The following is a 14,442-nucleotide window of genomic DNA, read 5'->3' as shown; positions in this document are numbered from 1 at the left end:
CTATGTCCCATAGACAAGGACTAGCGCTAGACCAATTTAGTTTAAAATTTGGTATTAAATACATAGTCTTGTTTTATGCTATCCTTAAGCAGCTGCTAAATTTTAGTTTCTTTGCAGCTGAACAGAATTTAAAGTAGAAAGCCAAGAGAAACAGAGACCAAGGAAAAATACATTTAATGTAGAGTACATGATAGAAATAGTAAAGGAAATATACCTCAGCAGTTAATCTGCTTGACATTGGTGTAATGAAACCAACTCTGCCATCATTAAAAACAACGGCAAAACCATCAAGCGTAGCACAGTATTCCATATCTCTGATATAAACATCTTCAAAGCCCAAAAATGAACCTGCTGAGAAAATACCAATAATTTAAAAATGCGAACACAGCAGTACTGCAAACCCAGACTTTTCAATTGCTTATTAATTCACAGAGAAAAAATAAATTTTAAAAGGCTATTTTGTTCACATTTACAAAAGGTTTTTTTTATCTCTGCTTGAGAACAGAGGTAATATTTCATATTAGACAGTATTTCACCAATAGTTAACTATTATAAGCAATAAAACCCTCCAAAACCTACCTCGAGAAGACTGCAGGTCCACAGAAAATGGAACTGTACACAGATTGATGGCCTTCCTCCCATTGGTCATACCATCCCAATGAACAAGATGGAGAAATCCATCAGCAGTAGCAACAAGCAGATCTTCTAACATGGACTGCAAACTAACAAACATATTTGTCATCCTCAAAAAAACCTGCATATCCTACCAACATCACAGAAAAATCAATTAATGTAGCAAACATCATATTACTCCCTCCTGTATCAGCAATTACATTAAGAAGTTACATCAAATAAGTTTCAAACTAAGTGCCTAAGTCCTCTAGACAGTAAAGGTATAAAGATAACAAAACATGGCATGCATCTCTATTTTTCTCCAGGAACCAAAGTTCATGAACAGTTCTGTACTGTTGCAGTAATTGTTTAACTGGTATCTGAACTACTGAAGATCATTTTAATACTTCTGAAGAATGTAAGACACTATTGGCAACAATTCAGCTAGAAAATTACTGAGACTGCCTTGATTGTAAATAACCCACAACACTTTCTTACCCATGGTCTTAGATAACTCATGAAGCAAAAATTAGACTTTTCCTAACTCTTTCCCCAAACATCTCCAAAATTCTGAAAATTACTGTTAATCTGCCTGTGCACAGGTAAAAACCTGCAGCTTCTCAGGAAAGCTTTTTCCAGTATGTACATTGATTTTTTCCTACGAGACCTCTTCCCATACTGCACTGTGTTACTTTCCACTCGACCCCAATGCTATAAGGTTTCACCAACTTTTCACATGCAATTACTTAGCACATTCAAAGCTTACTTAAGGCAGAGTCACAATAAAAAAAAAAAAAATGGAATAAGTAAAAAAAAAAGTTTTTTCCAGGACAAATAGGACCCTCTGCAGGCAGCTGGAGAAATGCTGAAATGCTACATACAGTTTTGCCCTTATGCACCTATGTCTCCATGAAATCTCTAATCCATACTTTGAGCCCAAGTACAAACACATTTATAGTAACATAATGAATACTTGTATACAGAACATATAAAATAGCAGTACAGCCAAGCACAGACAGAATTCTTACATAGCAATTTACTTTCTCACCTCCTTACAATTAATATCAATAACTATTAGTCCCTAGTATGAATAGGTCTAAAAATTTAATAGAAGTTTATCCCATCCAATTTTCCCATCACTTTAACAAGTAACCTCTACATGCAGAAAAACTCTTAGATGTGACGAGGGAGCATACCACGTGATAGGGGCTTGCAAGTCCAGCACCTTCTTAATTTCTAGATTTAACGAAGGAGCACATTGTTCTTCCTTATAATGTGGGGTTCCCTTCAGATGTGGGCTTCCTCTAAAATAAAGAGAAATACTGCACTTGAAACAAGATGTCCCTCAAAAAATACAAGAGTAACAGACTTGCATTCCCCTGGTTCCCTGCCACGCCCCCATATATATATATATATATATATATATATATATATATACATATATGTGTATCCATATATATACACACACACCCCAAACATTCATGCACAACCTGCCACAGGCAGCACTTGGTATCTAGGACATAGTTTTAGTGTAAAAAGTTTAGTCTGCCAGTATCATCCTGTATGCTATAAAGAGTATGTATACAAAATAAGATAATGAACAGAGAATGAACAAACCAATAGCTGTGTAGCCCATGTTAAGAAAATAAGGGATATGCATTCATGCAAATTCTGGTGCAATAGAAATGGTAATCAACTGCTTCCGTTAATTAAATAGGTATTGAATTTTTAAGGATCTCCAATTCATTCTTTACCAAGGTACATTACAGATAGTATAAACTGTAAAATGTTCATGTTCTTCAGTTCCTTTTGCCAGATCAATATTTCTATTATTAGTTCAGCATGCATAACCCCACAGGTACACATTTATTACAATAATTCTTAAGAATATACGTCCCTATAGCAAATTAACAACAAATCTAAGAACTACTAAGAAAACAGATGACTGAGCACTGATTCTCTTCCTTCACATGGACCATAATACATTATCATTTCATAGCAAAACACAAATTTAGTATCTGTTATTCTTTGATATACACCTGTTCTTATGCAGCAAGAACAAAGATATATACTAGCTAAGGTAGGCCCAAGGTAACCTTTGACATTCTGCAGTTAGCAGATGGAAGTAGTACCATCTTTCCCAAACAAAGCCATGGTGGCTATGAAGGGTTGTAGTGAAAGATGAGAAAAAACAATGTAAGGTTAGTTAGTCTAGCATCTGCAGAGGAGGTAACCTGTATAAACATTACATTATTAAAACATTTGGTAATTACAAAACATGGCTCTCTTGGGAAAGAATGGGCCTTCAAGTAAGCTCTTGTTGACTGACAGGAGGCCTGAAATAAAAAGGTGACTAACACTAGCATTGCAGGTTGTTTTGGTTTGTTGGTTAGGTTTTTTAACAGTAAATGAGGTTGCATTTCTTAAAGTTCATGAAGCCACATCCGCCTGATTTGGCGTGATATTTTTAGAGTCAGGGATTTCAAATGTAAAAATAAAAAAAAACTTCACGATTAATTACTTCGCTGTCTACAAAGCAGTGTCACATCCTACGGGTTCAAGAAACACTTGTAAAGCCCCAGGTGCTTGGAGACATGTCTTTCAACCCATGTAGACATACAGGTCCAGATGGTATGCTCCTAGACAGCAGAGCAAGATGGAAATGACTCTGGAATCAGTGGTAAAACTGAATCTTGTAAGCAAACTATGAAAACCGAGAGTAGAAGGGCTGTGTAATGTCTATGCACAAACAACACACTATGTAACATGCCTGTTGTAACCAACTGAGATACATAACAAAGCATAAACACAGTTTCTCCACAGCACAACCTATAAAGCAAGAATGGGAACAGCATGGTTTAAAAGATGTCTTTTTCTGGAAGAGAAATTTCAAGTCTCCATGTGGGTAGGCTTCATTTTCTTTTGACATATTTGATAAAAACAGTTTACAAGAATATCTGAATATTTTCAGTTTCATGAGCTAGTGTCAGAAAATTTTTAGCACCTGCAGAGCCACTATAATCATGACTGAAACCCCCAGAATGTCAATATTTTAATTCGTTGCTTGTGACTACATCAAACTCATCAATTCAAAAAGAAACCCTTACTATGGGTGCGAATGAGGCACAATCAAAAAGTACACTGCATACATAGAGCGCACATCTGTGTGAGTCAGCCTTACTAGTTAAATTACTTTGACCTTTAAATGAAGAATGTACACTGCTGACGAAAGCAGGAAAGAATGTTTGGCCTGGGTTGCCACATCAGCATCTGCTACACTCATAGCCAAATTTCAAGTAACTCATTTTTGCACAAGAATTGAAACAGACACATTCCAGCAACCAACCAGCTGCATGTCAAAACAAATACAATCACTTCTATTCACACAGCATCTGTTACAGTAACTAAGACTGTAAATAAAATCTCCTAACACACAGCATTGAGAAATATCTCCCAGTAGTACATCTGCAATCCAAGAAACCCCCAGTCATGGCAAGATTAGGAATGCCAGGCTGGTTTTTAAAGATAGAATACAAGGTTTACAGGGAGGTTCCATATCTAGCATTGAAGATCAAGGTGTACTTTTCATATCACCAGGTCATTCTCTGTTCCCTATTTAGCATATAATTACTGATCACTTGTTCGCATAAAACAGTGCATTATATGGTGTAACAAGATGTCTTTCATGTGTTGAAAGCCTACATAACTGCATCACATGAGTCACCCTTTAAATATGGGTAATGAGGAATGGTAAATATAAGTCTACCTGTCCTGGGTTCAGCAGTAGCAGTCATTTTTCTCCTTAGTAGTTGGTGCAGTGCTGTGGTTTTGACTTTCAGCCTGGGAACAGCACTGAGAACAACGATGTTTTCAGTTGTTGCTAAGTCATGTTTGCACTGGCCAAGGACTTTCTGAGTCTCATGCTCTGCCAGGAAGGAGGGGAAGACAGCAGGAAGCAAAGACAGGACACCTGACCCAAACTAGCCAAAGGGGTATTCCATACCACAGCACGTCATGCCCAGTATATAAACTGGGGGGGAGTTACCCAGAAGGCCCATATCACTGCTCAGGTTGGGCTGGGTATTGGTCAGTGGGTGGTGAGCAGTTGTACCCTCTTCCCTTGTTATTCCCCTTATCATTATTATTATTATTGCTGGTAGCAGTAGTGGGTTTGTGTTATACCTCAGTTACTGGACTGTTTGTATCTCAACACATGCAAGTTACATTTTCAATTTTTCTTCCCAGAGCAGGGGGAGGAAGAGAAGGAAGGGGGTGAGCAAGAGGCTGCATGGTTCTGAGTTATCAGGTGGGCTTAAACCACACTACCTTAACAGCTTGCCCTCTTTCTCCAAATTCCCATTTTCTCAGTTTTCCTCACATCGTCCCTCTCCTGCTGTTCAGTTCTAACCTGATTTCACCAAAATGAAAGAGGAACCTATAAATAAGAGATCTGTCAAAATTCTTAGCATTATTTTTTTTAATTCTTTTATCTTACAGGGAAAGATCTGGTTCTGGAAGTAACTGATTCTGTTAGAAAAAACTGTAAGTTCAAACTTAAAAAACAACAACAAGAAAATGGAGAAGAGTATTTAAACTTAAAAAACAACAACAAGAAAATGGAGAAGAGTATTTAAAAACCCCAATAAAAGAAAACAACCTAACAACAACCCCCCCCCCCACACACACACAACCCCGCCCTCCCACCAAACAACAGACCTAAATTCAACTAAGAAGTAGCACCCTGCCAAAGCACAGTCAGCTAGCCTCTGCTATACAAGTAGGAAGAATTTCCTGTGAGTGTGTTATCTGGCAGGGAGGAAACAGCTAACTATTTTTTGTAGCAGCATAGTACTGCACTCAGGTCCTTCACTACTTGCACAGTGGCTAAGTGATACAGCATAATCCACAGTCTAAATTCACTCAGAAATACCGTTACCAGAGTTAGTCATTGCTAACCAAAGCAACTAAGAAATACTTACAAAGTTAATTACAGCAGAATCTGAAAGGGTGTATCTAAGGACTTTATAATTTGTAATTAAAGTATTTAATAATCTATTTTAGTCTGTTCTAAGAAATTCAAAATAATATTTAGTTTTTTCAAAATAATGTATGCTGCATGCTGTTTTCTGCTTATCACTGAAGAATTCTATTCTTATATACAGTCTTTTATATATAGATATAAATAGATATATATAGATATACCTCCACCCCACACTGGAGAATTCCAAGAGATAAATCTTAATCTAATGCTATTTTTAAGTTTCTACCCAAGGAAATCATAGTAATATAGGTAGCTGTTATAGCTGTATAATAGTTTAGAAGAGTTCAGAGATCCTTTCACAGCCAACACATACCTTTAGAGCAAATAATTTAAACACAAACAAGGTAAAATATTTTTATATTACTCTGTGGCTACAATATTCTTAACTTTTGCTGCTGAAATGGTTTCTTCAATAGTACCTTTTGGTAAAAAGGGGAAAAAATCCAAATACTTTGATGTTTCCACTATTAAGAGTGTTATATATGAGAAGAATGGGGCAAACAATTGTTTCCAATTAATTTACACCCCCAAGAACTCCGAGTTGCTTTTCTTGAAGGCACAAAAGCAAAAAGCTGACAACTGACATTGCTGTTGCATTAGAAAAATTATGCAGTGTTTATCAACCATTTTAGAATGATTCCTTGCAGACTTCAGTTAGTGAATTGTCTGTACGTCTGAGGACTTTTAATACCCGATTCAAAGAGTCTCTGAACATGTGATTCTTCACCATTTCCTGCCCACCACACTTTCAAGGAATGGTTCTTAAACAAGTAAAACAAGTTACAATATAGGCTTTGATTTCCACCCAACTAGCATTGTCTTCTCACCCCAAATATGCTACAGACAGCCATCAGCTGAAGATGAAATATGTCCAGTCGTATCCAGAGCTGTATGCACACAGCAAGAGCTGGGCAAATATTTAATGAGAGTATATGGAAACAACTATGAAGAATGAATAAGAGTTTAGAAAAGCAATTGTGTAATAACAGGTTTCTGTTGTTTGAGAATAGAAATAACTAGCTAGCCTATTAATCAACTATGCAAAAAAGCTAAATGTTTAACTGAATTACTATTCCAGTTGCAAAGATTTCTTGACAACATTTTAAACCTACTGAACCACAAGGGCTAGCAAGTGCCATAAGGGTTTACAAATTCTAGAAGTAATCTAGGTTTAAAAATACATTTTCCAACGAATGCCAAATACAACTTAGAAAACCACACTGCTGAAGTTAGGCACAAGCTTAATTCCAAACAAAAATTATTCAGTAAGTTATTTAACTGTACACCTCATCAGTTACCCTTGCAAAGTTTGAAGTTCAAAACTTGTGTAACACACTAATCTTAGGTCTGCTGAATCAGGAAAAAAATCCTGATTACTGATGAGGTAATTTATGGCACCTATAAACCACCTTGCTATTGAAAAGAAAAAAGCTTTGAAAAGGGCCAGAAAGAGTAAGACATGAATACAGTAACCAGACATACAAGCAACAATTCAGCATTGTTAACCAGGATATATGTGCCCATACCGATTAGAAGAAAAAAAAAATGAACATAAAAAAAAAGCCACAGAAAAATTAAAGTATTTTCAAGTACATAGCCTCCAGCACTGAGGTCTCATTCTAAATGTACACAACTTTCTTATCACTTCCCTGAACTCCACATCCCAAATAAAAGCTCCACTTGAGGATATGAAGAAAGCTGAGGCAAAAAAAATCACCAAATACCACGTTTAGCTTATCAACCATCTAAAGTTCTTCAGGTTTTGTCTTTCTTAAAGGCAAAAATATCCTCAGTATTAAGTTACCACATGCTGTCTCTTCAAGTGACAAATCTTAAATTGCTTTCCTTGCCAAAGCTCTTGGACAGAAATAACTCCCAGTTCTGTACAGGGAATCCTCTACAGTGATAGTGTTTCACATCTCTTCACTGTGAAACAATGAAATACCTGTATAAATCCCTTTGGAAATTCCTCAAAAAATATTACCATACCTCACCATAACTTACAAAGCTACAAACTTATTTGTATGCACTGCCACTTAAGTGTATCACAAATGGAGATTATTATTTTACTATTCTATTATCTTTCTATACATACATTTTCTTCATGTTTTACCTTGTAATGACTTTAGTAATATGGAGGTAAAGTTAGACTGAACTAACAGAAGCAGGACTTTGTACTTGTCCTCACTGCAGGAAAATACCCCAGGATGCAGGCTAATGGCCACTACTGATTCTCTTCCAAGTCTGCTCTGGAGGAAGGTCTTAAGAGCTGAAACAAAACAGCAGACTATTCTGTCTCAATTCAAAATAATGCACAAAATAATGCACAGAATTACTACCTCTCTTCCTGTTTGTAGTCTAACAAATTAAGCAAGATACTTCAAGCTGTTCACTCCCAAGAATAGACTAGCAATTCCTGGCCAAATATCAGTAAAGCCATAAATATTTACTTCAGTGGGATAACTTCAACTCTTAACATTCCTGAAATACCACAATTTTAACAAAAATTCTTAATTGACTCCAGCAAAAATAAAATAAAAAAAACACAACAGAAATTTATAAATACTCAGAATTCATGACAGAATGCTGTGCTCATGATATGCACACTTGTTTTATCACATGAATTTAATATATTTTACATTAAATGTGCATAATGCTGAACAGGTCAGTTCCATTAACCCTTATCGTATCTACACAGGCATATTTTAAACTGATTACAACTCTGTAAGTATAAAATAACTAGTGTTTAAAAAAATTTTCCATTCAACCAGCTTAAAGTATTTCATATATTCTCAATTATGTAAAGAAAAAACAAAAAACCCCAAAACCACCACAAAACAAAAATCCCACCCCCCAAAAAAAACCATCACAAAACCAAACAAAAAACCCACAAAAACCCACAACACAAAAACAAATAACCAAACCATACTGTGATTAGATATACTGCAATATGTATTAAGATATAAACAACTAAAGTGTTTCTGTAACTTGCCATGCCTCCCCCTCCCCCCCCACCCCTTCACTTTGAGGTATTTTGTTCAACCTGTACCAGCAAAAAGCTTTTGCAAGTGTAATCACAGTTTACACAATAACTGCATGATAGAATAGTTCTGTTAGCAGATCAAATACAGGCAAACTCTTCTAGATCATCTTGCTCAACAGCCATATATAGTAACAAATCTGTGTAATTTCAACTATAAACTGGAAGGACCACACAAACAATTCATCTGGACAAATCAAAAGTGATTTTTATTTTCAGCAAGCTTTTTTTGGGTTTTTTGTTTTGTTTTGTTTTTTTTTTAAATTCAAATCAAGGCTAAAACATTGTCAAGCAAACTTTAAAGCAGTTCTTTTAAAAAAATATTGCTAACACATAAAGCTGTAACTTTACTGCAGACATTAGTGTCCCAATCTGGAAGACTGCAACAACAACTGAGGTCAAGAAAGTGGCTGTCTATCATATACCTTATAACCTGCTTTTCTGACATGCTTTTTTACTTACAGTAAAATATAAACTTTTCACTTAAATGACAGCTAGGCTGACAGAAGAATTTGAACTCAACCTTTCTCCATGTTTTCACTTGTATGGGATCAAACCAAGCTGCAAGTTTCAGGATACTGACTAAACTACAAAATATTGCACCAGGATTTTTGCGCAGCTGAGAACGTTACTGGTGTGTACTCCCAGTTGCACAACCCCCTCATTACACTGACTTGCACTCTTACGAATTCTGTTCAGACTGAAGTTGTAGTAAGGATTTTAATTTTTGTAGTCACTACATTGAAATGTTATGTTTCTGTTGCAACTGGACATTATGATTTAAAAAAAGAATAGTACAGAACAGGCTTCATTCTGCTTACAAGAAGTCAGTAGAAATGGGCAGTTTAACAACATTAAAAATTAGTCAATCATTTTGAAAAGTAGAGTAAGACTGGGCATTTAGGAGCACTGACAGAAATGTGCTCACTAGCTATTAAAAACAAACAAACCCCCTAGCAAAACCCAAATCCCACATCTGATGATATTCTACATCTCTTAACTTTCTGGAATGTTGTGCAGGCGTCCAAGGAAAAAGAACAGTAAGTAAAAAATAAAAACCCCTTTATCTCAAATATGCAAAGTGTGGAGACCCACTTATGAACCTGTTGCACATCCATTTCATTATTTTTACTAACTTGTTTTGAGCTGCTCCCTTCACACCACTAACTCAAGAACAGCCTTGTATCTTAACACTGCAAAAATCACCACCCTCTCAGTCAGTTTGCCTAATACAGGCAGGTAAGCACATAAAAGAGAGCTGGACAAGTTGTAATTAATATCTGCATGAAAGTTAAAATGTTGTGAGAAACTGCTTTATCATGAACTATCACAGGAGAATTGTTACACAAGTATCACTGAGCTGTCACTCCATGTGCTTGTATTTCCCCATGCTTTTATTCGGTGCTACTTCAAAGTCACCATTTTCTAATGCCAGCCTTTTATTATATGCCGTCTTGCAAAGTAAGCTACTGGAATCCAAAGGAGGGAACAGGGAAGGGCAGGAGACAGGCAGGTTCAGTTTCTTCATTGTGTTAGCAACCTTACTTAAAACACAGGTGCATAATTACTGCTGCCAACATAAGAGGAAGGAGCCAAGAACACATTGTTATAGTTGGAGAAAACACTAGTAAGTCTCCTTTCAAGCACAAGGGAAGTCACATATGAGACCTCTAACTGATTTCTTTTTTTTAACAGCTTCAGAGTTAAAAAAAAAAAATTGGTACTTTTCAGCCCAGTAGAAATGAAATCCAAGCATTTCAGTGAAGTAATGTCTTCAGAAAATGAATACACGCCAGAAGAAACTTAGAAGTTTCAATTCTGGGTATGTGGTTTAGTCTGTCTGTTTATTTTGGATTGCTGGTTTTTTTGTGTTTGGTTTGTTGTTTGGGAATTTTTGACCTACAAAGCAAATTAGTGTAATCGCCTAAAGTCAATACACTGTATTTGCACCAAGAGTTTATTATAATAGCTTATGGAATAATTTAATGCCTATGACAGCAGGCATGTTTCACATACAGATGCCTGTGTCTTTTCATCATTTCATTTTTCAAACTTGAGGGCTAAATATGGAAAGACTAGGAAACCCAGCAAATTCAGTGAGATCATTCATCTTCTTAAAAGTTAAGCACATGCATTCATCTTAGATTGTGAGCAACCTACCATGAACACTCTAGGAACAAACACCTTGCTTGTTCATCCACAGAATCAGCATTATATACCCTTTTGGCCTATTCAAATGCATCTTAAAATCCTGGCCACCTATGAATCAACTAACTCATTTTATGAATATGAAAAAGCTTAAATTGACTAGCATTATCATACTGATGAAGGTATATATAAATAGATATACTGAAAAAAATCCAAGACAAATTCAGCTTCTAGCCACTGAGAAATCAAGAGTGTTTCATTATTCCTATGGACAAATTTGGTCCAACCCATGACTACAGATTCTGACTAAATACACACAGAGACATGCATAAATACACCCCTCGATGTTTTCATTTGAGCTAAATATTTCCCAATTCCACCAAATCCAAAGTCAACTAAGTCAACCACAAATACATCCAATAGGCAGTCACATTTTAACACATAAAATGTATTCTGACATTCACAATACGGAAAACAAGATTATAATGACAACACACTGCAGCTAAAATACTTGTATATTCTTACCAACAATTATTTGTATCCTTTCCAAAATATTAAGAATTTATTCCCCCTCTGTTTAGAAAATCTCTTAAGTTATTCCAAAGCTAGGGGGCAGGGAGGAATCTTTTAACAAATTGCACCCTAATAGTTCCTAAGAAACATGGCTTATTCAACTGAGTTACTCAAAAGGTATTATACAGGCTTCTTACAGATCATTAATTCAACAGACTACCTCAAATTATAAAATTACACAATTTTAACCCTTCAAGAGCTTGTAAAATGGATCTAATGAATCTAATCAGTGGACAGCAAACCAATTAGACCAACCTTTTTGAACCACCTCTAACTCACAGGAATGATGCTTCATGTACTCATGAATTTTCAAAACATACATTTCCTTATTATAAAATTTGCTTAGAACTTCTTTAGTAATTTTTTTTTCCACACCAGGGATGCAAATAAAGTTTAAAACACTTACTTGGGATATATGGGCTCATAAAGATACTTGTCTCTTGTTGATGGGATTTCAAAAAACAAGATGTATCCATTTGCAGTCTGAAAGAGAAAAACTTGTAAGACATATAGCTAGTATATCTGCATGAGTAAAATCTATGAATTTTTACAATTTATATGTATGTCTCATATATCATACACAAATGTATACTCATATCAAGTTTCAGACATATTAAAACTCTGTTGAAATTTATTCTATGTAAAATGTATACTAAGTCCACTGAATAGGTGGCTCGGTAGAAAAATGGAAAAACACCATTCTTGCTGTATGCATCCTGCAGAAATCTTTCTCTGATTAACGTAAATACATCAAACCAGACAGATACATCAGATGTTTAGAACCTGGGCACCTAATTCCCACCAACTGAGAGAATTAATACAGAAACCATATAATAGAAGGTAGCAAGCCTTCAGAACAACACCTCCAGGTGCTTCAACACATATGGACACTACCAACTAGAAAGAAACTAGGCACTGCCTTTCAGTGTTGGTCAGCCAGGTAGTTTTCAAAAAATCATTATGTCATGCAGTGTCTTTAGATACCACATCACCTCTTCAAAACCTCCTACTAATTCAATCCCAAGTCATTCTATCATTCTGGAAGACTGACTTCAAACTATAAGACTATTCAGAGAACAAATATAAATCATTTAGTTATCAGATGTTCCAGTCATGGCTAGAAGCTGATCCAATGTTTGTGTAAACACAGGAGAGGCAGAGGACCAGGTTAGCTGTTCAAAGAAGTATGATTTGTTTAAAGCACAAATTTATCCTTCAGGGAAATCATGAAATTAATGTTGGTTAAACAGTTTTCCATCCAATCATTTTACTGTGTGCTGGGCATGTACCCAAAGCACTATTACTGGAGGCAAGAAGCGCTGAAACAAATGGTTTCACACTGCTTTGCAAGGCTGGCTTCCTTTTCTTCGAATAAAGGAAAAAGTAAGAATCTTGTTAGCTTAGTTTATCAGTTCACTGATGCCGTGTTTTTCCACTGTCAAATATTTTGCTTTATGATTTGCCTTATCATTAAAAAAAAAATTGTGTTTTGGCTTCAAAGTCTATGAAAAACAATTATTCTCATTCAAAGTGAGTATCTTTCTTGTGCAAGAATAAAATCCAGACCATAACTGGATTTTCAGACAGGCTGAAATAAATGGAAGCCTTTCTACATGCAGCAGTATCATGTTCAGGTATTATGGAGTAAAGAAATGCGTTCATTTCTAACATCTTTACAGGTTCTTTCCATTACATCATTAAATATTTAACTTGAAAGCTATCTTATCCTGGAAGGAAAGGTAAAACAATACTCTGAAGTATCTTTATACTGGTATTAAGGGACAAAGGGCCCTACTGAACACTATTCAAAGCACAAAGTTGCTATTGTTACAGGTTCATTTTTAAATAGAACCTCAAATTCCATTAAGAGATGGATGAAATGAAGAAGCATTCAACCATATGCTTACCGCAAATCGATTGTTATTAGTTCACTCAGGTTTCTACATTGCTTTAGAAGTCTGTTTTGCCTGAAACTCACAAAAGTAACTGTAATCCGTTCCCTGATCATTCTCATCTCTGACAATCAAAAGTGTAGAGTACCATGCAAGGGATTTCACTACATCATTTCTCCTATGCTATAGTACTTAACAGCTCTGTCTCAGCTATGGGAAGGCACGCTGAAGAGCAGTCTGTATTGGAGGGCTGCCTGTAGCAGGGGAAGGACTAAAATGCCTTGTGTATTTCTGTATATTGAAGCATCTTGACCCGATTCACAAGTTTGTTTAACTATGAGAACTAGCTGGCTAGGATGTATGTAGTAATAAAGACAAGAAACAAGAACAAGTAACACTGGCAAAACTACAAACACAGCAATATGAGAGAAGAAACTACAAAATATCAGGGAAAAAAAAGAGATGATTAGTTTGAAAAAAAAAAAAAGTGCCAAAACTTCAGCAATAGAGGATACTAGTAGTAAAACAAGTTAGAATTGCCAGAGGATGATGACAGTGTGAGAAATGCTTAAGTTTGCTTAACTGCATATCATTAAAGCTAACTGAAGTATTCTATAAAGCTTTATGTGTTACACCAAAGTTTGCCTTCAGTACAGATTTTATTTCCATGTGAGAGAAGTTTCTATCTTTACCTTTAAGACTCTTAAGAGTCTGTATCATCTATCACTGCCCTTGTTTCTGTGTTTTAGTGCCTTACAATTTTGTCACCAAAAGATACTAAAACTTAATAAAACCATCGCTTCATTCTCTTACGATCCACCTTTCTGAAACATATGTATATCCTGTTATGAAGCTAAATATGTATACATCATCTAACTCTCAACTATTTCTTCCATTCACAGGTCTTTCAATTCCCTTATTCTTCGTGACCAGGTTACTGAAGTAGTGAGATGCTGGATCACCCCTCAACAATTCATCTAAATTTTATTTTAATACAAAGAACTGCAGTTCATTCTTCAGGGGAAAAATTAATGAAAACTACTAAAGAAAACTTCTATCAAAAAACACCCCAATGCTTAGTATTATTATATGTTTTTACAAGATAAATATTATGTAAGTGTATATACAATTGAGTT

General features: G+C 35.6%; 1 protein-coding gene across 4 annotated transcripts in view; it reads right to left on the bottom strand.

Moving 5' to 3' along the window:
• RIC1 (RIC1 homolog, RAB6A GEF complex partner 1) overlaps positions 1-14,442 on the bottom strand; it is a 48,384-nt gene that overhangs the window by 23,303 nt on the left and 10,639 nt on the right. For 3 of the 4 annotated variants that reach the window (XM_031054138.2, XM_005154999.3, XM_031054137.2), the window contains exons 3-6: positions 11,821-11,897; positions 1,809-1,916; positions 580-722; positions 215-351 (exon numbers count right to left, since the gene is read on the bottom strand). In XM_031054138.2, the coding sequence (XP_030909998.1) occupies positions 215-351; positions 580-722; positions 1,809-1,916; positions 11,821-11,897 (465 nt within the window). The remainder of the gene's footprint in view (positions 1-214; positions 352-579; positions 723-1,808; positions 1,917-11,820; positions 11,898-14,442) is intronic. The other variant, XM_031054136.2, reaches the window with a different exon arrangement.

The sequence above is a fragment of the Melopsittacus undulatus genome, chromosome Z, assembly GCF_012275295.1.
Source record: "Melopsittacus undulatus isolate bMelUnd1 chromosome Z, bMelUnd1.mat.Z, whole genome shotgun sequence".
Classification (NCBI taxonomy): domain Eukaryota; kingdom Metazoa; phylum Chordata; class Aves; order Psittaciformes; family Psittaculidae; genus Melopsittacus; species Melopsittacus undulatus.
The sequence above is the reverse complement of the archived record's forward strand: the minus strand, read 5'-3'. Positions and strand labels throughout refer to the sequence as shown.